Source organism: Mirounga leonina, unplaced genomic scaffold, assembly GCF_011800145.1.
Source record: "Mirounga leonina isolate KUSES-001 unplaced genomic scaffold, KU_Mleo_1.0 Mir_53, whole genome shotgun sequence".
Taxonomy (NCBI): domain Eukaryota; kingdom Metazoa; phylum Chordata; class Mammalia; order Carnivora; family Phocidae; genus Mirounga; species Mirounga leonina.
In genome coordinates, this window is record NW_023270807.1 from 50,654,536 (window position 1) to 50,682,184 (window position 27,649).

The window sequence follows — 27,649 nt, forward strand, 5'->3', positions numbered from 1 at the left end:
CATCTTGATTTGACATGTCCCAATAAGGTCTTTCTCCATAAGACATAACTTCCCACATGACTATTCCATAGCTCCATACATCACTGGCTGATGTGAATTTCCGGTATTGGATGGCTTCAGGTGCTGTCCACCTTACTGGAATTTTTCCACCCTGTTATAAAAAGAAATTGGAATTTTAAATATGCATAATAACTTATAAATCATTTATAGCAGAACTATAAAGCTACAGTTAAACACTTGTATATTTGGTTAACAATTCAGCAGTATCCCATCTATCCATCTTGAATCTCTCTAAGTGTATTTAAACCTACTAATCTGTTTTTAAAATGCCATTACAAGTTTTCATTTTTTTTTAAAGATTTTTTATTTATTTATTTGACAGAGAGAGACACAGCGAGAGAGGGAACACAAGCAGGGGGAGTGGGAGAGGGAGAAGCAGGCTTCCCGCAGAGCAGGGAGCCCGATGTGGGACTCGATCCCAGGACCCTGGGATCATGACCTGAGCCGAAGGCAGTCGCTTAACCAACTGAGCCACCCAGGCGCCCCACAAGTTTTCATTTTTAAGGCAACTAAATTTAATGGGCCCTTAGGTGGTCTTAGGGCAAGAGTCTAGTCAAAAGACAATGACAAATTAGGCAACATAACCCTGAAAATGAAATGAAATATGTGGAATTTAACTAAATCCTCATATATTTTCCTTTTTTTCTAATCTCACAAAAGTTGTAAGAATTAGCATAGTTAATATTCTTCTAAAATCTTTATTTAAAATGGGATTATATTTCTCTGCTACAATTACGAGAGCTTGCAACTAGATGTTATTGTATAAAACTGTATAAAATGTATATGAACACCCTGATATAAGACAAGCATGTTGCCATTTTTATCTTACTTCTTCTCTTAGTCTATACCTAGAGTGGAAAAGCAGCAATGATTCTTCTAAAAGGAAAAAACAGCAACAAAAGTCTGAGATCAATTTGCCTCTTTTCTACTGTTTAGTTTCATATTAAGTCTTGCTTTCTTGGTAGGAAAACCTTAGGAAGACAAAGAGGTACGGTAAGAGACTTTTTCTTACAGTTGTCGTATAGACAGCTTCTGGATCGTCCTCTATAACCCGAGACAGGCCGAAATCTGACACTTTACAAACAAGATTGCTGTTGACAAGAATATTGCGAGCTGCAAGGTCCCTGTGAACATATCCCATATCAGCCAAATATCTCATTCCAGCAGCAATTCCTCTCAGCATTCCTACTAACTGAATGACGGTAAATTGCCCATCGTGTTTCTACAGGAAGACAAGAATAAAAGTCCTTTACTGTACTTTCAAAGGGGAAAAAATTGCCATGAAAACTATCTGCACACTAGTCATTTACTATAGTATAATAGGAATTATTAACTAATTTTCTATATAATATAGACATTTGTGAAAAACAAAACAGGTGCTGATTCAACTGGCCTTCAAATAATACAAAATAGAGTTTTGGTAATCATTGAGTGATTTAGATTGATATGTTATTCGTATTGATTAAAAATACTGTCAGGTTATGCAGATCCAAAAGTATACACTGATTTTTGAGTCAAAGTTAGACAACTATGTGTTTTTTTCCACCTGCTAAAAATTATATAAATAATCTAGAAATATATAAAGGGATAGAGACACATATATTAAGATTTTTTTCTCCAGATGATAAAAAAGGGAAAGGAGAAAGTTTTTTATTGAAGATGAAGATAAACTAAGAAGTAGAAAATGGTTATCCTGGCTGACTTTGTTCTCATTTTGTATTTTTCCTTGTTTTGCTGTTGGTGGGAACATTACTTGCAAAAAAGATTCTCTAAAACAGATGCACTAGAAAATGGGATTGAGAGCTCTTTGCAACCAGACTGGCCACCATCTATTTCTAAGCCATTTATTTTTTAAAATTTTATTTATTTATTTGACAGAAAGAGAGCACAAGTAGGCAGAGTGGCAGGCAGAGGGAGAGGGAGAGGGAGAAGCAGGCTCCCCGATGAGCAGAGAGCCCGATGTGGGGCTGGATCCCAGGACCCTGGGATCATGACCCAAGCCGAAGGCCAGTGCTTAACCGACTGAGCCACCCAGAAACTCCTCCAAGCCATTTTTAATTCGCAGATTTCTCCAACTGAATTGTAAATATGTTGCATGAGGATATTGGTTTGAGTTGATAAACTTGCTAGGTGATGCTTTATTCCAAAGATTGATAGTTATGCATATCATAAAGATACAGAAATAAAAATTTCTCTAAATCTTCTGTTTATAATTTAAGTTGAATGTATCATTACAGATTACATATGATAAAACCATATGTTTTCTTATTCTTTAGACTATTTTCTCCTCTCCATTTGGAAAAATGTTAACATGTGTTTATATTCTTAGGTGAAAAGTCTCAGAGCAAAAATATGTATGTTTATATATTTAGAATGTATTACAAAAATAATCACATATTATTAATTTGCAAAATGTTAGTAATTCTATCTTTTACGTTCAGTGTTCACATAGAAATATGATAGAAATGGTTCCACAGAGCAGAATTGGGATCGTCATGCTGATATTGAATGGTTATCTCACTTTGTAGTCTTCTCTGTATTACCTCTTTGTACTGAAAAGTAAAATGTTACTCTACAACATGTACTCAAATTAAAGGGCTTCTTGTCGGTATCCTCTGTACTTGAGAGACTGTATTAATGAGTACTATTGTTTAAATCACAATGTATCACTTAAGTGCTCTAAAGGATTCTAGTTCATTCCAGACTAGGACTCTGATCTTTAATCTAATCTGCCTTTTTAAAGGCAATTTTCTGATTTGTTAAAGTTTATAATGTTTACATTTTATACTGTAAAAAAATCAAATTATTATAGTGGTAGTATGGATAGTATATTTAGAACGAGAGGATAATTTTGTTACTTACCCTGAGAAATGCATCAAGGGCTCCATTTTCCATGAATTCTATTACTATCATGACTGGTTTCCCTAAAATTAAAAAAAAAAAAAAAATACACACACACATACATATACATATATATATTTATATAAGAAAAAAAGCATTGCTTCAGGAACCATAACCTAAACTTCAGGCTTATTCCCATTCTCACCCTTGATAAAATACGTGGTGCTCTTCTGAAAGGCTGAATGGGTGAGCTGTGAGTGTTTCTAATGTCCCCAGTACTGCCGCTAAACTCAGAGTCTGTTTGGAAGTCTGTCTGGAAGACGGTTATGATTCACAAAGTTAAAGAACAAAGTCAGTGTGTTCTTCTGAGTCCTGATCTCTGAACAAAACTCAGAAAAAATGACACTTGATATAAAGTGTAAAGACTAAAGCATATCACTTTTATGGCTATTGAAGCTGAATGAAAGTATCAGTCACTCCATCTGTCTATCAGATTTATTCTTTAATTCTCATCCTGTCTTCATTTATCCTGATTTCTTTCAGCGGTAGTAACATAAAAGAAGAAGTAGTCCATTATATACCAAGAAAAAACATTTGTTTAGAATATGCAATATATTCATGACTTGTTTTTTTGTTTAGGTACAAAATAACACTAATTTCTGACAGTCCACGTGACAAATGAAATATATCAATATCTACCTCTTGTAACCACCCCTTCCAAATGGACAACATTTGGGTGGTCAAACTGCCCCATGATGCTTGCTTCACATAAAAAGTCTCTCCTTTGTTTTTCTGTGTAACCAACTTTGAGGGTTTTTATGGCTACTGCAACATCTCTTTTCCCTGGAAGTTTCAAACGACCACTGCAGACTTCTCCAAATTCTCCTGAAGTAATAGAACAGGCAAGTGTATTTTAATTTCAAAAATATTTCTTCTTGCAAAGTAAATGCATAATTCTAAAAATACTGTTAGGCTTTGCTAAACTATCTGTTATACCAACCACTATTTTTTAACTGGATTAACGCAAACTTTTTAAGAAAAAAGCATTTAGATTTGAAGTACAGTATATAATGTACACTGGTGATTAAAGCAGAAGGGCACAGTTGCAAATTCTGAATATTGCTATTGTTTTTACTGTTTGAGAAGCAAATATTTTTTAAAGATTCAAAAGTCTGGAATTCGAATACACCCTGACTGCTAAACATAAGGGAGTTGGGTCCAACATGTATAATTACTATGAAAATATGTTGTATACATAGGAAATAATATTCCTTTTAAATAAGTAACACGAATTAGTTTTCTGCATGGAATGAAACAGCTAACCGATACCTACAAATACATGAGAAAAAGATAAAAATGGAAGCCCAGCAAGAAGATGGTAAATCAAGTAAGAGGAAATGTATATTCCAGCAAAATTCTGGAACATTCTAATTAAAAAAATAAATTACTAAGTCATTTTCTAAACAACAGGCCAGAACTATCATGAAGTAGCTTCCAGTAGAACAATATCTTAAAAATCCAACAGAAGACAAAAGATACACAGGTTTTCTGTGCCATTTGCTTCTTTTTCACTTTTTTTTTTTTTTTTTGAGCTCTCATAAACAAGTACAGCCTCACTGCTTCCAATAGTTCAGGTAAATGCAAAAGTTCTATACTTGAGGTATAATTATTTGCTTGTCATTATGATGTATGACTTTCGATCCTGGCTAAATGGAACAGCTGAACAAGGAAGCTACAACAGCCTTACCTGCACCAATCACACGCTCAATTTTAATACAGGAGGCATCTAGCTCCTTGGCGAATTGATGGACAGCTCTATTTGGGTCCTCATAGGTTTCAGGGTCAATGTAGGTTTTGGTGCCTGGAAATTTAACTGTAATGATGTAAGAAAGCATGACTGTGATGAAGCAAAGCACTTATTGTGCAGTCAGCCCAGGAATTTCATTATGCAGAGTGCTCCTTGGAACAGTGAACTTGCTTCCACATCACCTGAGTCACAGCAGTTTTAACAGACTACTTCAGTCTGTTGGCGTATAGGTATTATCTGCAAGCTTCTATAGGTAACATAGGATCCAGCTCATAGGTTACTAACTGAATTGCTTTTCCAGTAAATCAACAAAAGACATCACCAAAATTCTCTGACATGACTCTTATCAGACTGGAGGTTTAATTAAATTCACTGCTATCGTGGCATAGTTCAAGCCATATTGAGGTTTGTAATGGACTTCGAAACACATTTGTAAATCTATCAGTCAGTCAATCAATCAAATTAATACACTGGGAAAAGAAGACATTTCATTTACAGGTAGTCTACTACACTGACAGCAATATTAAAAACATTTAGACATCTTACTTATTCTTTTGATTTATTTTCTTAAAGACCAACCACCGTTGACATATACATAAAATTAGTACAAGATGTGACGGACTGCTATCACAGAATCAGAGAGAAATTTACTAAAGACACAGTTTCATCTTCACCTTGAAGGGCAGTAGAGGCCAGATGTACAAAATGCAGAGTAAAGTTAGAAAATTTACAATATTCCTGGGATCTGCTAACCATGTATGACAGCAATTTGAAAGAGGAATGGTTTATATGAACTTTCAATTATAAGGCTCTGGAAGGAGGTAGCCGATATGCCTCAGAAAAGGTAGTCAAAATTCAAACAACATAGAATCATCTTAAAAGTTAAAATCTTCTTAAAATGCACCCAGAAGCATGCAGGTAACAGATAATGCTAAGTCAACTTTAAATCAAATTCAATTACAATAATGTATTCCAAATCTAATCATTTGGTTAAAGACAAAGATAAGATAGATAGGCATATATTTGGTTATATTAATGCAATAAAAGAATTACACTATATCCTTAAAAAAACTTTATTGTTTTTAACAAAGCCACTGAACAATCTTTTCATTAAATCTTACTATTTTGAGAACAATATATTTCTTTATGTATTACACTGCAGCCTAACTGTGCTATGTCATCACATTCAGTTAAAATTATATTTAAAAAATAAACACATAACAAACAAAAAGAAGCAGAATGTCTAAAGAAAATGGGATTAAAAAATCTTGATTTATTCTGCTGTAGTTGATTGTTTATCCAAAATTGATTGTCTTAAACAATTATTGTTGCAGTTTATAAAACTGACAGATGCTCATTTGTTACTAAAGCTGAACATGAAAAAAAAAAAACACAAGAAGAAAAGAGAGAGGGGATAGAAAGAGAAAAGAGAGAAGAAGGAGTACAGGGAAGAGGGGGGGAAGAGAAAAAGAGAGAAGGGAAGAAAACAATAGGTTAACCTCCTAGATTGGCAGGCAGATGGAGAATGAGCCATCTTCTCCCTGTTTATTCTTTCTTTCTTTCTTTCTTTCTTTGTTTTTTTGGTTTTGTTTTGTGATAAGGGAGCTAGATTGGAGGTAACCTTCTGCATCTCAAATGGGTCTCTGATGGTTCTTTATTCAAGCTGTCATAAAACATTTTGACAGGCCAGAGCAATTTTGGCATAAAAACATGAAATACTGCCCAGCTTGGATTCAAAGACATTGTTGGAAGAAATGGTAGGAGGAAACAAAATGTAAATTGGAATTGCTTCACTAAACTTCTCTATTGTGTTTATGTCTTTAAATGTAGCACTTGGGGCCATGGAGAATTGAGGGCGCATGATACAAATGACTGGACATTCTATTAAATGCAGTGCTCTAAAAGCTAGTTAAATGGTTGCTTTCATGTTTCTGTAAAAATTCAATCTGGTGTCTTAGCACCTAAGAAAATTGTCTGTATGCTAACAAAATAAAAGGACACCAACTTGTAAATAGCTGGTGACCATAGCTTTGTACTTTACGTATTGTAGATACAGCTATAAAAATCAAATAAAATGCCTGGTACTCATCAAATGACAAGAAAAGATATCTCTGTAAAAAAGGTGATTCGAAAATGTCAAGCATTTACCACGATAGGATATTGTTAAATGCACTTTAGTTTTTCATTATTCATTTAAAAATGGATATTTTAAAATAAGGAAAACATTAACATAATTTCTGAATAGTCTGGTTTGTTGCTTCTCTTAATTTAAGAGTACGAGCTTTTTTGTGTTTTAATATCTCATTTACATTTCTCATGAGTGTTAAATATCTTAAAACCACCATTGATATTTTGTTCTGGAGATGAAAACTGTTTTTATATATCAAGTTTATCTTGTCTATGTCAGCAAGTAAGACATGCAGCTCTATTTTTCTCTGATTACAAAATTGATGTCAAATGTAAAAAAAGCAAATGGTATCAAAATATTAAAACTGAGTTGATGACAATTTAGCATAAGGCTATACAACATGTTTTAGATAAGCCATGTTTCAATTTACCTTCTGCATTAACCTGAAAGCTAAAAGCAAATAAGCTAAAATGTATTTGATAATTTGGGGATGTCTCAGATATACTCAGTAAAGGAAAGAAAAGTGACATACTGATGAAGGTAAAAGATTCTGTCATCAAATTATTCATAAAATGGGTAGAATTGGGCATTTTAGGAACTAGAGGTTACTCGTCTAGACACATTTTAAACTAGATATAAATTTTAGGCATTCATGTTTCGATTTGCTCCTTCCCGTTGGGAAAGTGTTACAAATATTCTCTCATGTTGTGAAAGAGAAAAAAATGTAACCTCCATTTTTTCTGTGTATCTCATCACTGATAATAATAGTAACGATAATAACAGTGCTCACAATTTGTGTCTTTAAACCACACATTTTCTTGATTGATGTTTATACATTTTTGTGACTTTCGGATGGGTACATGACAATATCTTCTTAGATACTGACAAAGTAATTTGATAAATAACACAATGATCGATGTAATTCTTAGGTCAATTAGGAAATCTATCTATCCATGAGAAATTTTAGCAAATATTATGCTACCAAGAAAAATAATAAATACAATTGTCTTTTAATATTTGCAAGAATTAACAATAAAAACAATGGGTTTGGATAAGAACATCATTAATTGTCCGAACTCAAATCATATGATCGTGAGGTTTTTACTTTGGCTGCATGAAGTAATAACATTTATTTGCATAGCTCTCAATTTTTGTCCTGGCTATCCACATTGCAACAGGAATACGATTAATGCAGAGGGGCATCTATTTTCTTTGGTTTCCAAAGATCTCTTCTGAATATGATTTCTAAAATCAACTTTTAAGAATCAGGTAACCCAAATCCACAGAAAAACAGTGGAGGGTTGAATCCTATTATTAGGAAATTGATATCAGGGGAACTATCTATCCGACAGACAATGTATAGTAGCTGAAGAGAAAGAGGCTCCATAGCTTTGTCTTTCATGGTAGCATCACTCATTGGGTGGGAAAACAAGGCTCTGCCCTTCTACTTCTAAATGAATTCCTTAGCTAGAATACAGGCCATGCAACTTGTAATGGATTTTTGTTAGAATGGTATGAAACACTGGGGCAAAGTTTGCAAAAGGAAAAATCGTGACATAAAAGCAGCTAAATATCCTGCAGTAGTATTAAAATTTCTTGTGAGAGATTACATTTCTCAATCTATTTTATGTTTTTAAAATTCACATCATATGATTTTCATTCTAAATATCTTGTTCAAATGCTTTAAAGCAACATTTTGACCTCATTACGTACTTTGAAGCATGAGACATTAGGAATTTATTCATACCGATGCTAACAACCAGGTGTCTGTATTAATTGGGGTACATAATAATAAAGAAAAGCCAAACACTTACAATGAAAGTAAAGCTCTTCATCCCCTTCTTGGTCAGCTTTGCTATAACCACAATGCCTAGAAAAAAATCAGATTTGTGATGATCTCAATCAATGATCTTACTTTATATATTTAAAATTCAATATAACATACCTTAATTCTTTGACAACATGCTAGTTAGAGCAATAAACAAAATACAAAATATTCCTGTCCATAGTTACGAACTCATTGATAGTAATGTAGTAACTCATATGATTAAAAAATTGATAGAATATAAAGTCTTTGTGTGAGATAATGTAGAAGGAACATACTTCATAGATTTAGATTTATCAGTGAGTGAATATTTGCTTTTTTTTTTTTCCTCTGAAAAACAACAGCGACAACAATGGATTCTAAATGGTCTCCACTGACCAGTAACTAAATGCATACACCTTTCCCCAGCTATCTCCTATATTTATGATGAAAACCTAACTAAAAGTAACGAATAAAAATACACCCAATAGAAATTACAACACTCATTGCTCTTAAACTAAAGGCAGTGAATGATTAAGCTCACACTGTATTTTGACCTTGGGAGAAGGGAAATTTATTGACCTTTAATATTTCATATCAGACAAAGGGTGTTTGCATTTACTTTCTAACATTCTAATACACTAAATAGTAAGTAATAGGCTGACATAATTCTGTAAAATCAACACATTCTGTGGTAAAGATTAGAACAAATTTGTGTTCCACCTTCTTCCAATGATGAAGCCAAAGACCATGAACACCAAAATGATGGTCCCTGCCACAGCCACCACGGCAATTATAATAACAGGATTCTGTTCACTGGAGACGGCTGTCGCTGGAAAGAGAGAAAACAGGCTCAGAAACACTCAACACCATGTAAGAACTTGAGAGGGTAAACAAAATCTTATGAATAAGAGATATCTATGCTTTTTAATTCACCTCTAATTTTAAATAAAGGTATTATATTGTAATAATATAATTAATATAACATATTAAATAAGTGCTTATTTTTTGCATTTTAAGGGCATGGTAAGGACAATACTTTCATCTATTTTATATTCCTCAGCTATAAAAGACACTTGTAAAATGCCTTATCGAATGGCTGTCCCCTGCTTAGTTGTTGAAAACTTAGTTATGAAACAACAGACAGAAATCTTTGATCTATAATCGTTATTAGATCTTCATTTTTTTTCCCCAGCAAGGTATTCAATCTCTGTGTCTCTTTTTCTGATATGTGAAAAAGGAAACAAAACATATACTCCGTATGTTTCAAAGCCTCTTAAGTGCTTTATCTGGCATATTATCAATATAAAGTAAAAATCATCATGGAATCATAGTAAATCATCCTGATTTTGTAATGCACCATAATTCAGGAAAAAGATGAGCAGAAGTATTTGTACTAGTTTGACAAAGTATGCTATACACATATTTGAGAGTTTAAGATTACAGAGGAGGTAGGCTATTTACAAAAGAGCAAACTTCCTGCAAGTACTTTAAAAAACATTTTAGCATTATCTAATTGCAGATACTTCCTGTAGAAGGCTAAGTGATTCTTCTATGCTTATTAGGACAAGCCCAGTTGGACCTTTCTGGGAGTCTCTTTGGGAGCAGTATGTGCTTATATGTCCTTTAAAGCAGGCCCTGATTCCGATTCGTCATCAAGTCACATGGCCTTCTTACTTCCATTTTTCCAAATTAGTAAAGTTCTACTTATATGATAATCATAACTGTCATATTTTCCCCAGAGTATTATATTTTCAATACCAGTACAGATTTCATAAAACAATCAAAGGAGTATAAAAACAGTGAGAATGTGTAGTCCAACAAATGATCCGGTTGCAAATATCATTTAATATACAATGTCAAACTAATATAGTTTGCTTATTGCTGAAGCAATCAACAGGTGTAATCTTTAATATAAGGCAGGATGGAAAATACTACTCCTTGGTGGTGGCAAGGGACTGGGTCTCCAGGGCAGTACATTATACGTAGGCAGAGTATGTCTTGCTATAATAGGCAGCATAGAGTTTTTTCTGATTGGGCCCTTCTCTATTTATCTATGTTTTCCTCTTGACAACTCATTTCTTAATTTTGTATACCTATGCTAAACTAACTGTAGATAGAGCTTATATCAAAAAACAGTGAAGTAGCTCCAGTGTAATAGTTTCTGAACAAAGGTATATACACTCCCTAATTCAGCACCTGCTGATTTGCTCCCTGAGGGAATTACACAATGGGGGGAGGGTGGGAAAAAGAAAACTTTTAGGCTTCAATTTCTGAATTGCAGCCTATTATTATTCGACAACAAAAAAAGATTTCAAGGTTTTTTTTTTTTTTTTTTGGTTTGGTTTGATTATTTTAAATTTTATCTGTCTTTATATATATATATATATATAAAATCTCTCTCTCTCTATATATATATATTTCTGTCTATATATATTTCTACATATATATCTAGATATCGAGAGAGAGAAAAAAGAACAGAGTAGTTCTGTTCTTAAGGGAGGAAAATATTATACATGTATGTGTAGAAATTGTTTCCATTCAATCAATGTGTCCCATGGGTCTAATTCTTTGCTTGTCTTAGGCTCAGTTCTGCCTTAGCATCAGAAACAGAACTCCAGTGAGGAAACAGAACTCCAATGAGAAAACTGAACTCAGGTGAATGATGATTAGAATTTGTGAATATTTATACATTTTTATATATAGTCAGGGTCACACTTTAATATTTCCACAGTCAACCTTTATGGTTAATATTTTCATCTCTTTCATGGGTAATAAATTTTAAAAGTAATTTGTAAGTGCCATAATCATCACATCATGGTTTTAAAATTGTAAAAACAGTAGTATTGACTCTGAAGAGATGGGGATTTTAGGATATATGTGCAATGGAATAATCTGTTTAATTTCCCTCTTCAAACACTGCTCAAAGGACCTCAGGTGGCATGTTCATTTTTTCCCTCCTTCCAAGCACAGTGAATCACTGTTTCCTGACACTCTGATAGGATTGGGTCATGCACTCCAATGCTTAATTGTATGGCAGAATTTGTATACAAGTCTCTCTCCTTCACTGTACTTTAAACAGAGCATAATTGTGTTGTGTGCCTCTCCGCAACCCTAATTCTTAGCGCAGTACCTTGTGCTAAGTCAGCAGTTCTCAAAGGGTGGTCTGGAAACCTGAGGGTCCCTCAAGAGCTTTCCAGGGGATCTGCAGGGTCAAAAGTATTTTCTATGATATGATGTTATTTGCCTTTTCTCACTCTCATATGCTCACAGGTGCACAGTTGAGTTTTTCCAGAAGTTACATGACATGTGAAAACATCATTACTCTGATGGCTAATGAAATGTGTGTTTGTGTGTTTTAAAGTTTTCTCAGTTTTAATTTCTAATGGTGAATATTGATAGATATAATCCAAATAATCAAAATCTCTTTGGAGATCCTCAGTATTTTTTTAATAGAACAAAAGCTTGAGAATGGCTGTGCTAAATAATATAAGCTGACTTGAGACTTTCCGTGTGTACTCTGTGTACATTAACATAGGTAATACTAAGAATACCATTGAGTTAGATACGACTATGCTAGCAATTAGGGTACATGAGCTCATGCAAAGTCTCACAACTGGATGTGGAAGAACTGAGATGTGAAACCGGGAATATGTCTCCTAGCACTGACTGATAGTGGCAATCTGTTCCATGTTGATGACTGTGAGGTCTTCATTCCCTGCTTATTTACTGAGTGCCTTCTATGTGTCAAGTACTGATAGTAGGAACTGGCGAGACAATAGCAAGGAAGACATATGGATCGTTCCTTCATCAACTTTACAATCCAGTGGAAAATAATAGTGTGATGATAAAAATCCCTAGTTCTTTCTAATGCAAAAATCTAGTTTTAACATTCACTTCACGTGATCATTCGGGCTTACTACTGCATCTTACTCTCTTTGAATCTTAGTTGCTTAATTTTTTAAATAATGAAAATGACATCTATGAATCTCAGGAATCAATAAAAAATAGTTTGGCCCAATATTCTCAATTTACGAAGTCAGCACAATGCACAAATTCATTTTGAAAGTTTTCAAACTTAGAGGTTTAACTGATAAAAATAATTAGGTAAATGTGAGATAACTAATTAATGTGTAAAACAAGTTTAAGCTATTCATTAGAATATGATAAAACATCATTTAAGGTGTTTTATTATATGAGAAATCACAAAGTAATGTCATGAGATCAGTCTAAATCGAAAACTACCAGGACACATCTGATTCAAGACCACTCAAATGTTCAAATGTTGAAAACTTAATGTAAAACGCTTTAATTTTTTGTGGCCATTGGTCTTAGATGTTCTCACTTTTAATCTTAGATACTCCATTTTAAAAAGATAATAAAGAATAATGGTGTTAAGTTTATCACACAAAATCATGTGAAATCTTTTCAATTGATGTCTCTGTGTCTATAATTCTATATAAATGACTTATATTTCAAATTTATTTCAATGTATGTTTATTATTTGAGGTTCTGAGAGTTACTGCTTAATTTAAAAACACAGCAAAATATTTTGAAAGAAGAATACGGTTAGCAAACTTAACGAGCATTTGCGGATCAAAGAATATTTGCTCATTTTAAAAGAGCTATAAAAATATTTTTCTGAAGTCAAAATAACCAATAAAAATTGTACTGATTTAGTTTACTTAAAAACTTTTTATTAAAAATTGAGGAAAGAAAAATCACATAATATCTTTTAATCCATCTTTGTTTAGAATTATGTGGGAAGACTACACTGGTAAGAGGACAGGATAACAGCTGGGTGAACCCTGTGCCTGGGCAGTAACATCAGGAGAAATCAAGAACTCCAAAATACAGAAACGCACCCTGATTCCTCAGCTAATGGAAGAACAACCAGCATAGCACTCAAGCTGGGACACACATACATCTGCTTATTTGTGGTTCACTATAGAGACATGCGCTGTTGTTATGTTCTGTGGAATTACAAAACAAACAAAATGATAAAGGGGATTCAAGATACTGGTGATGTTCAATTTTTAGGCTGAATGGTTGATACAGAGATAATCATTTAATTATTATTCTTAATATTTCACATATACTTTGAATATATTCTCTAGGATGCTTGAAATATTTTATAAAAGATGAAAAGGGATGATAAAAATAAATACAACTTTTAAGATCTTCTTTATGAACTGCAATTTTTGAAATCATTGATAAAAAATCAAGTAGCTTAAATTAACACAGATTTTTATAGATCATCTTTCCCTGGCCCACCCTGTGTATATATCCTGGCTTCATTTTGGGGTTTCTGTGAAGGAGTACCTTTGATGGACACAACCAGAGTAATATGGCTTTGGGTTCTACAAAAACAGCTTGTGTCAATACACAATTGAACAAATCCTGTTTCTATTTCTGGCTTCATCTTCTCCAAAAAAAAACACCAAAAAACAAAAAACAAAAACCCAGTGTGAATTAAAGAGACTGATATAAATGATGAGATTCTAACACCGAGAAACAAAACAGCGAATTTTAAATTGTTATTCTGTATAACCTTTACAAAGTACATAATTATGCATATATATTCACCTTTAAATATAAAAATAATCTTGAACCAAATTATCTTCCTCAATATTGGAAATAATATGACAGTTATAGAGAATAAGAATCCAAACCAGAGGCGGTAATTACCTTCAAACATTTTACCTGTAGCTTCCTCTAGGGTAGCAACATCAAGTCTGGGGCTGTAATTTCCATAACCAGCAGCAGTAAAAGCCCGAATCTGGAAAACATACACTGTTCCTGGCTTCAGGTTATTAATGGAAGCTGAAGTGGACTTGGTTTTTACTGTTGAATAGGTCCGTTCCCTTTGATCCTAGAAACAATATATTCAGGGGATATTTAATTGTAATTGCAACCAGGCAATCTGACAGCCAATTCTTGCAATTTATTTCAATTTGCTGCATTGTTTTTATAAAGGTCTACATTGTACCCCGTGGAATATTGTAACATTGAGTTATTTCTAAGATAATATAAAGTGGAAATGCGAACACATGCCTTTGTTCTATAAATTTCAAAGAGAAATAATTTTGTTAAACCATTTATATGTTTTGAGCTTTTGCTTTGTTGGTAGGGGCACAGTGGCAAGAACTATTTAGCCATAAATATAATCAAATGTCCTATTGACCAAAACCCGGGTACGCTTGTAAAATCTATGGCTTAGTAGAAGTCTTCTCTTCATAGTGTAGTCTTTTAATACTTTTCCTGAATGTTATTCAGCAAGCAAAAGGCTATATGCGAAAAATGAAGAAAGGTATTAAATCAAGAAATTTAGCTAATACCACTACCATACTAACATATCAATTGCTTTCATTAAAAACTACATTTCTCAGAGGATAAAAGCACTTTTACAAAACAGTATTTAATAGAATATTTTAAATTAAAACTATCAATATAAAAGTTAAAGTACTGTATAATTTATGGTTTGGCAATATTTTAAACATCTCTTAGTTCAATTTTCCTCATTTTTCATGAAAACTGAGGCTTGCAGAGTTTAAAAATGTGTTTATCATATTATATATGATACGACTAAGTATGAAATAATTATAAAAATTCAAGAATAGAAAAACCTCCATCAAAACAATATCCAAATGAATAAAAATTTAAAGCTTAATTCATATGACTCTAATGGGCTTTTTATTAAAAAAGCTATAAAAACTACCCATCAAAATACACAATTTTAGACAGTTTCTTATTTGTTCTATAATAAATAGCGGTGCTCAACTATGACAATAAAACTATTCATTAAAATCTGAAAATGTCAGTCTGGTTGTTTGATTTGCCTTCACACCGGTATTTGCAAAAGTTTAAATAAATCTATACTTAAACTGTATTTAGCAAAGCTGATTTGTGATTGTCTTAATTATAATCATTTATAAAAATGATTGTTGATATTATAAATATATACTTATCTCAAATAAAAGAACAAGGCATAACTGATATTAGATGACATAATATCTAGAGATCACATGCTTACATATGTTACAATGCAATATATTATTCTGTTCTAATAATTGCCTAATTTGTAAGTTCAGCAAATGCGGATACATTCTGTTTTTGTCATGCAAAATAGAAAAGAAACTATTTGAACAAATTTAATCCAGACTATGGATGTGCAAAATATTTCCTTGCACTGTCAGAAACTTTACTCTCATTTACCCCGTACCATATTTTTAAAATGTATTTCATTGCTTTTGAAATCTGATGAAATTCCAGAAGGGACTGACTATAAACTCTTAAGAGCTCACTGGAAAACAGACATAACAAAACCAACAGTAAAAATAAGGATTCCCTCAGAAACACATTTGATGGGGCAAGAAATGTATTTCCTGGTACAAAAATAAGGTATTTAAAATGTAACTTTGGCATTGGAAGTCATGAATTCATAATGAAAATAACAAGCAAAAATATTGTAAACTTAATCTGAACATTGAAACTAATCTTAAACTGTTTTTTCTTCAAAGGGAAAAAATGTATCTATTGCCAATGCACTGTATGCATTTAAATTAATCAATCAAGTCAATTCAGCCTCCAAGATTTTCCAAAGCTTGGCTCCTATTTTGAAATTCTGTCTAAATGGTTAAAATGGCTATGTATATATATTACAGCACTTTAGCTAACTTACTGAAGTCAATAAGTAACCCTTGTATTAATAACATTAATATTAATTACTAATATTAATATTAGTAATAGTAATGGTTTCTGTGTTTCATACCTTGAACCAGGTCTTTCTGTGAAGTGGAGCCTATATAATAATTTGTAAACAGGGTCCCCACCCTCCTCCAGATGGGTCAGCAATAAAGGCACTCATACATTCAATTATATCACTATTTACTAAAATTCAGCCATTATGAAGGAACTAAAGGGCAGCATTTGGGTTTTAGCCATCCTATTTTTCATGGAGAAAGGAATGTGAAGAAGTGGTAGATATGATTAGTATGAAATAGGTAGAATAAATTTCAGGAGGAATTTAAAGGAGCGGGATATCATCATTTGATTCTGAAATTTGGAGAAACTACATTATTTATTACGGAAAATATTTTTATTTGTTCAAATTACTAAATTATTTGAGGCCACCATCATTATCAATGAAACCACATAAATAAAAGACATCATTAAGGGCCCAAGCTGAGATCCTAAAAGAACCATTTTTCAGAAAATGCGTTGGGCTGCGTGGTCCAATGGTACTAACACATTCTACATCTAATTATTATATCAAAAATTGAACAAATATACTACTAATGGGATATTCTCCTTTGTGTAACCCAGAAACTTAATACCCAGAAATCATAATTATAATGATGAGCCTGAGATGCAAGAGGACGGTTATTAAAAATGGCTAAAACTAACTCTGAATTTCAAAACAGCTCCAAACAGTTGGCATAATGACCAAGTTTAGTCTGCAGTGCAGTAGGATGACATGAGATACATCGGCTGCACATTTCAGCTGTTCTTAGCACTTACTTTCTCGTAATACTTGATTTCATATTCGGTGATGACTCCATTGGGATGCTCTGGCTCCTGCCAGGAAAGCTCGACACTTCGCTGCAGCACCCTCTCCTTCATCACTCCGCTCACTTGCGAGGGAGCTGTTTGGACAAGACATGTCAATAAACAATGAGAAAATTCACTGGATGCCTCAAATCAAATGTCACAACTGATCAGTCCCATGCTGTGCCAGTTTCATTAAGGTAAAAGAAAGCACCTTTTCATAGCTCACAATTCAGAAGCTAATGAATATTCAAACAGGACCTTATTACTGTTCATAAACCTTAATAGAAATTTAAATTAAAGTGCAAACAGCAGAAGATAGCATTGTTCAAGTTAGTGAAAAATGGAAATGATGGGGCTGAGAATGACAATTAAGCAAATGAATGCTAATTAAGGCTACAAAATATGATTTCAGATTAATCTCCAGTGATAAACTAAGTCCAAATATTTACTTCACATGCAGTGGCAATACACTTTTTAAAAGAAAAAATAGTTTAATACTGTGTAAGAAAAAATTATAGAAATGGCTACTTTAGTCTTCAATTAAAGGGATCACACTTTTTAAAAATGTTTTTAGGTTTTAACTGTGTGTGTGTGTGTGTTTGTGCGTGTGTGTGTGTGTGTATTACCAAAGAATTCCAATTAACCTTGGGATAAATTTTTTACACTTCATTAGGTCAAGATGCAAGAGAACGCTAAAGCTGCCGCTATTTAAATGTGTGTGAACACACCCCCCCACACACACATACAGACTCTTGCACATGTAATTTCTGTCTATGTAACCTAGGTTTCAAGCTTTGATAGAAGCAATTCAAGCTACAATTTTGCTCTTTCTATATAGATAATAATATGCTTAGAGTCCTTTCATTCTCATTAGTGGCATATATTCTTTTTGGTAGCTAAGACTGTGGAATGTAGCAAACTAATTTGCTCTGTCTAATTTGCTCAGTGATGATTAACTAGTTGTCTTCTCTGTCTAAATGAGTAGCTGCACTGGCTTGGCTGAATTTCAGTGGGGTCATTATGTTTCATGTATCATGCTCTATCTCATTCTGTAAAATATTTTCAGGCTGTTAATTTAATTTTCAGATGTCCAAAATTGTTAATAATCCTGCTGACAGAAAAGCAATTATATGGGGCCAAAGCTGTTTAAGCAAGCTTCTGATGTTTATCCCTTTGACTTTATTTTGTTACTTCTACTTCTTAATATTTGCTCATATCAATGTCTAGGAAAAACATTTTTCACTTCTTTCTGGCGTGGCGATTTTGAGGGAAGGACATGGAAGATGCATGATTCCCATTTCCTCTCAGATTACTAACAGAAGCGTAACTAGGGCAGATTAAGTGGAACAACTTTCCCTTTAGGGGGATTGCAGCTGAAGTACTCAGCAGACTGTGTTTACAGACTAAATGCGTTTCTGATATGTTTCCAATGAAACAAATTTCTAATAAGAAATCCTATTTTTGCCATGACTTTTAAAACCTGAATCTATGCAGCGGAGAAGCATTTGTTTCTAAAGTGATTTGTCTCTCCATCCAGAACATGCTTAGCATATTTCAGTCGCCTGAGATGTTCAAGAGGCTGTGTCCTCAAGCCATAGCCTGGGGAAACAGAAACCCCAACGAATTTTGAGGTGAGCTTCTATTTAGCAAATAATTTCCAGTAGTCTAATTTGCTTAAAATCATTCAGAAAAATCTGTATTTAAACTTTAGTAAAAAAATAGAATGCAGCACAGATAAGAATACTGCAGTAGCTAATACACTGAATTACTCAGTGAGGCTGCTGGTCTCTGATCAGGGTTTATGATATGTGTGCCATTTGGAAATACATTTGCTGGAAACAGGTAGAGAGCTAGGAGGTGCCAGCTAGGTCTCTTTCAAACAACACACCTAGCTTAATGTGATTTTCAGTGTAAAGCAAACTATACGACACTTTGCTTAGTCTTTATCCTAAAAAGTAAGGTGAAGAGACACTGAATTCTCCAGGGTATGGAGGAGACGTGGGGTATAGATGTACCTCATTTAGTTCCTGACACGTCGCAGCAAAATCTAAGTATAGAACGAGATTTGATTTCTGCAAGTTACACACTAAAATTATATTCATTATTTCATCCTGGAAAAGAACTTTTACCAATAAAATTATGGTAATTTGGGGGTTGGGGGAAAAAGATGTCAAAAAATACATTTGTAATATATGGTATTTTAAAACCCATATCACACCACTAATAGTGACTTTTCCCTCTTTTGTACAAGGAGCCACATCTATAAATGACTATACTCCTGATTTTCTGGATATATCCTTTTTAAAAATGCGTCCCCTGCTGATACAATATAGAGTCACACATTTAAGAGGGTCAGAGCTAGAAGTACTAACACATCGCCTTTGAGAATAGGCAAAATGCAAGATAGGAAATATCTTTGTCTTATGTCCTTCAAATGCAACATTTTGGTACAGGAGAATTGATAATATTTTCCCTTGAGTTTCAATATCTTTGGCATAAGGATCTATACCTTATAAACAAAAACATCTCTAAGCAAGTGGATTCTAACAGAGTCATTATTTTCAGATAAACTTCTATGTAAAAGTAAAATTGAAGTGGCATAAGGTTCTTTAATCTTAAGACATAATGATTTCTATGCTTAATATAGTTGATTTAAATTAATCATATTGTAACAATTTCACCAATACACTCACTGTTACACCAAAATACCCAATTAACTACAATCTGAAGTTAATTTTGAAAAGAAATGTCTACAAGTAAATTATATACATACTTAAAACCCAATTAGGTGTTGTGATATTTAAATTATAATTTTTGTAATTAGAAAAGTCATACAAAATCTACTGTAATGGGAATCGATGTGAAGCTAATAAATAGTAACCAACAATAATAAATTTCCTAAATTGGAAAATGCAGGAAAACAAATACCACATAGAGAGGAGCTTTTAAATATAAAATTTTAAAGGTTTTTTTGTTTTTTTTTTTTTAAAGATTTTATTTGACAGAGACACAGTGAGAGAGGAAACATAAGCAAGGGGAATAGGAGAGGGAGAAGCAGGCTTCCCACTGAGCAGGGAGCCCGACTCGGGGCTCGATCCCAAGACCCTGGAATCATGACCTGAGCCGAAGGCAGATGCTTAACAACTGAGCCACACCGGTGCCCCTTTAATAGGTTCCTAACAAATGATTAACAGATTCATTTCTCACCTACGTTTCTAGCGATATTCAAATACAAGAATTAATTTCAACAGAAGAAACACATGGAAGATTCTCACGACTTATCGGGGACATATACAGAGTCTCTGCAATTGACAGTGAAAGACAATCTTAGAAAATTCAGAAAATGGTCTGTGGTTCAAGTGGAAAATCTTAACAGCATAAGAACAAAGTTGATGAAATTGATGCAAAAGGAAATCAGAAATCTAATAACAGACCAAAAGGTAAAATCTGTAGGCTGCAATTATTAGTAAAAGGCTTTGGATTTAAAAATAATCAGTAAGAATGGTGGGTTTATGTACAGACTTGAACCAATCAACAATTTACAGATTTTGAGCTTCAAGCACTGGTGTAAGATTTTTGATCTTAATCAATTTCTTTTTTTTTTTTTTAAGATTTTATTTATTTGACAGAGAGAGACGAAGCGAGAGAGGGAACACAAGCAGGGGAGTGGGAGAGGAAGAAGCAGGCTTCCCGCTGAGCAGGGAGCCCGCTGTGGGACTCGATCCCAGGACTCTGGGATCATGACCTGAGCCGAAGGCAGACGCTTAACGACTGAGCCACCCAGGCGCCCCTTCATCAATTTCTAATTAAAATCCAAGTATAGCAGATATATTTAAATTACAAGATGGAAAATATTCATAAATCTCCATTTTTTTCCCACTAAAATATTAAATTTACCTACAGGTATGGAAAAATTTCCCAGCATGAAGTGGAGGGAAAAGACAATTTAAAAACACTGCATTATTAGGTGAATGGCCCTCTAAAGATGTCCATAGTCTAATTTCTGGAACATGTGAATATGTAACATTACATGGCAAAAGGGACACTGCAGATATAATTAAGGTTATAGACTTTACAATAAAGATATTATCCTGGATCTTTGCCAGTGGGCCCAATCTAATCATGTCAGCCCTTAGGAGCAGAGAAATTTCTCCAGCCAGGGTCAGAGAAATGCTATAGAAGGAGCCAGGGAGATCTGAAACATGAGAGGAAATCAACCTGCCATTGCTGGAGGGGCCACATGGGATACATGAGAAGATATAGGGCTTTTAGGATCGTAGATTTTAGGATCAGAGACTGGCCCTGGTTGACAGAGGAAGGGAAGTGGAGGCCACAGTTCTGCAAGTACAAAAGCCCCAAATTCTGACAACATGAATGGACTTGGACATGCTTCCCCAGAGCCTCGAGATAAGAGGCCAGCCCCACTGCACTCAGACTTCTGACCCATAGAACTTGAAGATAATAAATGGGTGTTGCTTTAAGGTTTTTGTGGTAGTTTTTTTTATGGTAGCAAGAGAAAGTTAATACACATAGTAAAAAAACAAAAAACAAAAATAGACTTACTGGCATTTTAATGAAGTCTATGAAAAAAATAGATAAAATAGGATAGTTTAATAGTGTGATCCGTCAGACTTTACGTTGAAATAGCATGGAGTCAAGGAATTTTGATCTTAATTAGGACTCAGAATGCAATATCTTATAGGAAAAAAATCTCCAATACACATTTGGAAGAAAGATGTGCGTGTGTGTTTGTAATAGAACTTCAATGAAGCTCATGAATTTGATTTTGGATTTAAAAAGTAATTTATTTATACTAGTCATTATTTTTGCTACAGTTAAGTGTTCTCACTGAATTTCAATAAAGAATGGTGAGTGAAAAAATAGTATTTGTATTTCTAAACAATACAATGAGGTAAGATGAGTCAACAAGCATGAAATGACCTTTCATCATGCATTTCAAATTGTTAAATCTATTGACAGTTGTTAGATTTCCATTAAGTAAATACAAAAAGTAAAAATGAAATTTTTAGAACATAGTTAAATGCAAATCTGACAATAATAGAATAATAGTCTTTACTTAATGCTTTATTTGCTATCCAGTACAGAATTCATTTTTTTTAAAGATTTTATTTATTTATGTGAGAGGGAGAGAGAGAGAGAGAGAGAGGGAGAGAACAAGCAGGCAGAGTTGCAGGCAGAGGGAGAGGGAGAAGCAGGCTTCCTGCTGAGCAGGGAGCTCGATGTGGGGCTTGATCCCAGGACCCTGGGATCATGACCTGAGCCGAAGGCAGACACTTAACCAACTGAGCCACCCAGGCATCCCTGGAATGCATTTTTAACAATCCGTGAAATAACAAATATGTGTATTCTTAGGAGCTTAGCATTTTATAATGCAACTTTTAGCTTTCTTACTCTTCCCCACAGATGTTTCATTTTTACACTACAGGACAAATGTATAAAAATATATAGAAATTTACTTCAAGAACAAACACTAGGCCATAAGTAGACATGATCCAGTTGAGTATCATGTAACTTATCAATTTCATTTTTAGGGTATGTTAGAATACATAAAAATTCTAACATGTGAGGCACCTGGGTGGCTCAGTCGGTTAAGCATCCGACTCTTGGTTTTGGCTCAGATCATGATCTCAGGGTCCTGAAATTGAGTGCCCCTGTGGGGCTCCACGCTCAGTGGGGTGTCCACTTTAGGATGTTCTCCCTCTGCCCCTCCCCTCACTCATGCTTGTGCTCTATCTCTAATAAATAAATAAATCTTTTAAAAAAGTTCTAACACGTGATTTCACTAACTTTAACTTGCTAGGTATGAAAAAAACAGGGTTACTAATAACATTATGAGCAATAAATACAAAATTTTATATGAAAGAAAAAGTGCAGGGACTAAGGGCAATTGAGTCTGCAGCAATTATGAACAATTCATTTGCAACAGATATCTGTCAAATTATTTTTGGTTGGATAGAAGCATGATCTGTGCCTAAAACAGACAAGTCTCATTCTGTAAGTAGTTGAAAAAAATCAGTGGAAAAAGAATTGATCTTTTTCAAAATTAAACTACATACTTTGCATTGCTACCTATTTAACACACCCATTAGGATGATGATGTTTTACTCAAAATGTAAGATATACAATATAATAAAATATATCACAGAAGAGATTTCTAAATAAATTTAAAAACAATTATTAAAAAGACAACTTCAGTAAGAGCTAAAAATAAGATCTGAAAGTTCTCTGAAAAAGTGAATATGATGTTGAACCTAACAGCGTAGGAAAAGAAAGCACGCTGGATTGTAATCCAAGTCAAGTATATATGTAAATCATGTCAATACATTTCCAGTAGAGTGATAAAATACATGACCGGAACAACAAAAGTCACTTCTCCACTCTTTGAATAACTAAGAATGTTTTTTTTCTTTAAAGCAATAGTCACAACATCTTTGTAAAAATGATCTGACACAACATTTTGCTGAGAATAAAATTTTCTTCTCTGTTATCATCTGATGATTAAGAACCAATTGTTTGCATGTTTAATTAATTACCATAGGAGTTAGCACTTCCTGGCAGAATCTCTATGTAAAATGCCATAAGGGCAAGGAGGTAAGGGTTGTGGAGAAAGCTACTGTGGCTATTGGTCCTAAACATATATTGGAACTCCTGCTAACTTCCAAAATGTTAACTGATGAGCCATTAATTTGTAATTTTCATATAATTACAATGTAATTGTAATTCTCAATGTAAATAAAATGAAATATTATATAACCAGGAGGTATAAAATAGGCAGCTTCCCAAAACTAGCTATACTATTCAAGCCAGTCATACCTACAAAGGAGTAACTAAATGATCACCTAATACAACAATTCAGAGAGGTTAAGGGACCCTTGATATTAAGTCATACATTTCATCTATCTTTTTAATCAATAGGTTATGCTATTTTTTACTACAGATCTTCCCTCAACTTATGATGGGGTTATGACCAGATAAACCCATCTAAGTTGAAAATATTCTAAGTTGAAAATGCATTAAATACATCTAACCTACCAAACATCATAGCTTAGCCTAGGCCACCTTAAACATGCTCAGAACACTTAGATTAGACTACACTTGAGCAAAATCATCTAACACAAAGCCTATTCTATAATAAGGTACTGAGTATCTCATCTAATTTATTTAATACTGTACCGAAAGTGAAAAACACAATGGTTGTAAGCGTATCAGCTGTTCACCCTTGGATTGTGTGGCTGAATGGGAGCTGCAGCTCAGGGCTGCTGAGCAGTATCACAAGAGAGGATCATATCACTAGCCCAGGAACAGATCAAAATTCAGAATTCGAAGTACTGTTTCTAGTAAATATGTATCACAGTTGCGCCCTTGTAAAGTTAAAAAATTGTAAGTCGAACCCATTGCAAATTGGGGACCACGTTCTATTTAACATATATGTGTTTGGCATTTATTACATGCGGGGCACTGTGGCATTTCTATAAATCCTTACAGTTGGCAATATTCATATATATAATCTTCTTTATATAATAATATATATGTATATGATCTTTTTGCTTCTGTACTACAGCCCTTTGAAGTAGGTACTGTTCCATTTTATTGGTGAAGAAGCTCAGGGTTACAGAAATTAAGTGGCATCTGCTCAGGGGGCAGATTTTAGATTGAATCCCATGTTTTTAAGTTCTACTTCCCATCTGTTTTCAACTACAGCATGATAATTCCAGGCGAGAGCAGACACTAGAAGGAGGAAAGCTGATTCATTCATTTAACATTTGTTAAGAATTCCCGATGTGCCATAATGATGAAGAGACCCTGAGGGATCTGCTCAATACAATAGTCCTAGAACCTGCAGATACCAGAAGAGGTCAAACTGAGTAGAGATTTTTTTTAATTACTTTTTTTTCAAAAGGGCAAATTCATGTATATGCTACAAAATTCAAAAGGTGTAAGACTCCCTCCTCGTCTGGTCTCATGTCACAAAGTTACCCTTCTCTAAAGCAACCACTCTTAGCAGTTTCTTTGAAATCTTTCCAGAAATAGTCTAGGTGTGTACAAGTATATGCATTTTTTACACGAATGGCATTATTCTCATAGCACAGTTCAAACCCTTGATGTTTTCTCTTATACTTCATTTAAAAAATTGCATTATTAAACACATGCGGATCTGCATAGCTCTTTCATCAGCTGTGTTTATTATACTATGATGTACTTGACCAGGCCTTTATCAGTAAGCATGGGCCTTTCCCATTTTCTTCTCTTGTATATTATGACACAATGAAACTGCTGGTAAAACAGTATTTAATATGAATCTTCTAAGGAGAATATAATATTTCAGAGCAGTATAGTGCTTGCCAGTGAAAAAAGGTGGGTGAAGTTATTTGGACTGAATAGGCAAAATGTGGCCATTGTTAAAACTCATTTAGAGTCATTGCTTCATAAAAGGAAATGAGTAATAAATAAATTTATTATCACTTAAATGTTTAAGACGGTACCACTCTAAGTGCAGACTGGCTACTCCAAGTGCAGCTGCAAGTCAGTGGCCTATGTGGAGGTGAGGAATTTGTGTCAAATGTACATCTATGGCAGCAAGTACTTTTTTGTTATTGCTCAGCTGACATCTTTTACTTAGCAAAACTTTCCTGATGAAAGAAGCATTTCTTTTTCTTTGCAGGCTCCTTGGTGATTTTCTTTCTGGGGCAAGCCACTTATCATATATTAGCATTCTGAGTAGCAGTGTCTTTTAAAAGTATTCTAGCATTAGTCTTAAGTATCCTTCACTGTTACACTAAAATGCCCAGAAGGTAAGATCACTCTAACAACATTGTTATTGATTTCTGATGAGAGTTTCATTCATTTATAAATTCAACATAAAATTTTTCATGACTTCATATAGTATAAACAAATAATTGAATGGGCCACAAAGATGATGAGGCCAAAGTTGTCACTTTCAAGGAGATTTAAATGTAGAAAATGAGTTAAAATGTGAATATGTACATTTTGAATGCACAAGTAAATATAATAGCCTAGATGAGATGTGAACCAAGTGCCAGTAAATTCTTGGGAGGCAGTTAAGAGCAAGCCACACAAAACTATCTCTGTTTCAAAAAAAAAAAATCATTTCTAATTCACTACTTGGTATAACTACATATTAAACTAATTATCAAGAATGTTGCCGTCAAGTCTATAATCTGCAAGAGATAACTTTATATTAACTAAATAACAACAGAGCCAGATTCAAGACTGAGCCTATGATTTCTCTCTAGTGGCCTCCACCAATAAGTCACAACTTATTGAATCATTCTGCTTCAGCTAATACAGAATTATTACTCTTTTTCCCTAAAATACTATTTCCCTGTTGACAGTACTACACGATGGAACATTTAGTTATTTTGTAGTTTTTGAAAATCTCCCCTGCTACTCTGATGTTCCTTGGAGGCAGGAAACTTAGAGAAGCAGTAGAGTATAGGAGTGTAGGGCATGGCCCCCGTGCACTAGTCTACTGAATTTGTTCACAGGTTCCATTGTTTATTTGCAAATTGTGCAACCTTGAGCAAGGAACTGAACCCCCCTGTGCCTCAGCTCTCTCAGCTTTCAAATAGCTATAATTAGATTGCATACTTCAAAAATGGAATTGTTCTAGAAATTTCGTATACAGATACATACTAAATACTTAAGACCATTCCTGGCACATGCTAAGAACTCAAAACAAAATATTATGTATTATTATCCTATACTTTTTTGTCTGTATTGGATTTATGGATGCCTGGGACTCATTTCAGAATACTCTAAGGTCAGAGTCAGGCATCAGTATTTTTCAAAGGCTTCTCAGATGAAGCTAATGTACAGCTGAGTTTGAGAACAATTCTTTTGCAGCTTTGGGAGGAACATAAATTGTCATTTCAAGGTGGGGTTCCAGTGCTCTCCATAATAAATGCTGACAACAGTTACATTTTTAAAAATTATCTTGAGAATTTTTATTCAATCTCTAAAATTTAGAAATGACCAATTTCTATAATTTATACTATTTTATATGTACCAGCTAGACAGAAAGACATTAATGTTAAGTCATTTGGAAGGGATATATCCTTAAAAAAATGAAATAACTATCAAACCAGGAAAGAGACCAACAATAAGCATTTTTTAAAAAATATTGTAATACATATTGAATTGAGAGCAAAATACAGGTGAAGCAAACCTCTTCTCTATTTTGGGTGGTAAGAAAGCAAATATTTTGAAGGATAGTTTTTAAAAACCACCATCACACGTTCTATCAGGTAATCTGGCTCCATCTCTAATTTTCCAGGAATCCATAGATAGCTAAAGACTATGTTATTATTTATTTATTTATTTATTTATTTAATTTATCAGACATTCAAATAATCACTTTATTTACATACTTAGTGTCATACTTATATGTGATATTTACTTTACAATAGCTATGCAAAGT

General features: G+C 33.7%; 1 protein-coding gene across 4 annotated transcripts in view; it reads right to left on the bottom strand.

The window, feature by feature from the left end:
• The window catches only part of EPHA7 (EPH receptor A7), a 162,674-nt gene that overhangs the window by 10,573 nt on the left and 124,452 nt on the right, over nucleotides 1-27,649 (bottom strand). The window contains exons 6-14 of one of the 4 annotated variants that reach the window (XM_034991504.1): nucleotides 17,161-17,285; nucleotides 14,329-14,512; nucleotides 9,364-9,472; nucleotides 8,651-8,706; nucleotides 4,649-4,762; nucleotides 3,601-3,786; nucleotides 2,923-2,984; nucleotides 1,073-1,282; nucleotides 2-151 (exon numbers count right to left, since the gene is read on the bottom strand). In XM_034991504.1, coding sequence (XP_034847395.1) covers nucleotides 2-151; nucleotides 1,073-1,282; nucleotides 2,923-2,984; nucleotides 3,601-3,786; nucleotides 4,649-4,762; nucleotides 8,651-8,706; nucleotides 9,364-9,472; nucleotides 14,329-14,512; nucleotides 17,161-17,285 — 1,196 coding nt within the window. Of the gene's footprint in view, nucleotide 1; nucleotides 152-1,031; nucleotides 1,283-2,922; nucleotides 2,985-3,600; nucleotides 3,787-4,648; nucleotides 4,775-5,959; nucleotides 6,079-8,650; nucleotides 8,707-9,363; nucleotides 9,473-14,328; nucleotides 14,513-17,160; nucleotides 17,286-27,649 lie in introns of those variants that run through there. The other 3 variants (XM_034991502.1, XM_034991505.1, XM_034991506.1) reach the window with 3 other exon arrangements.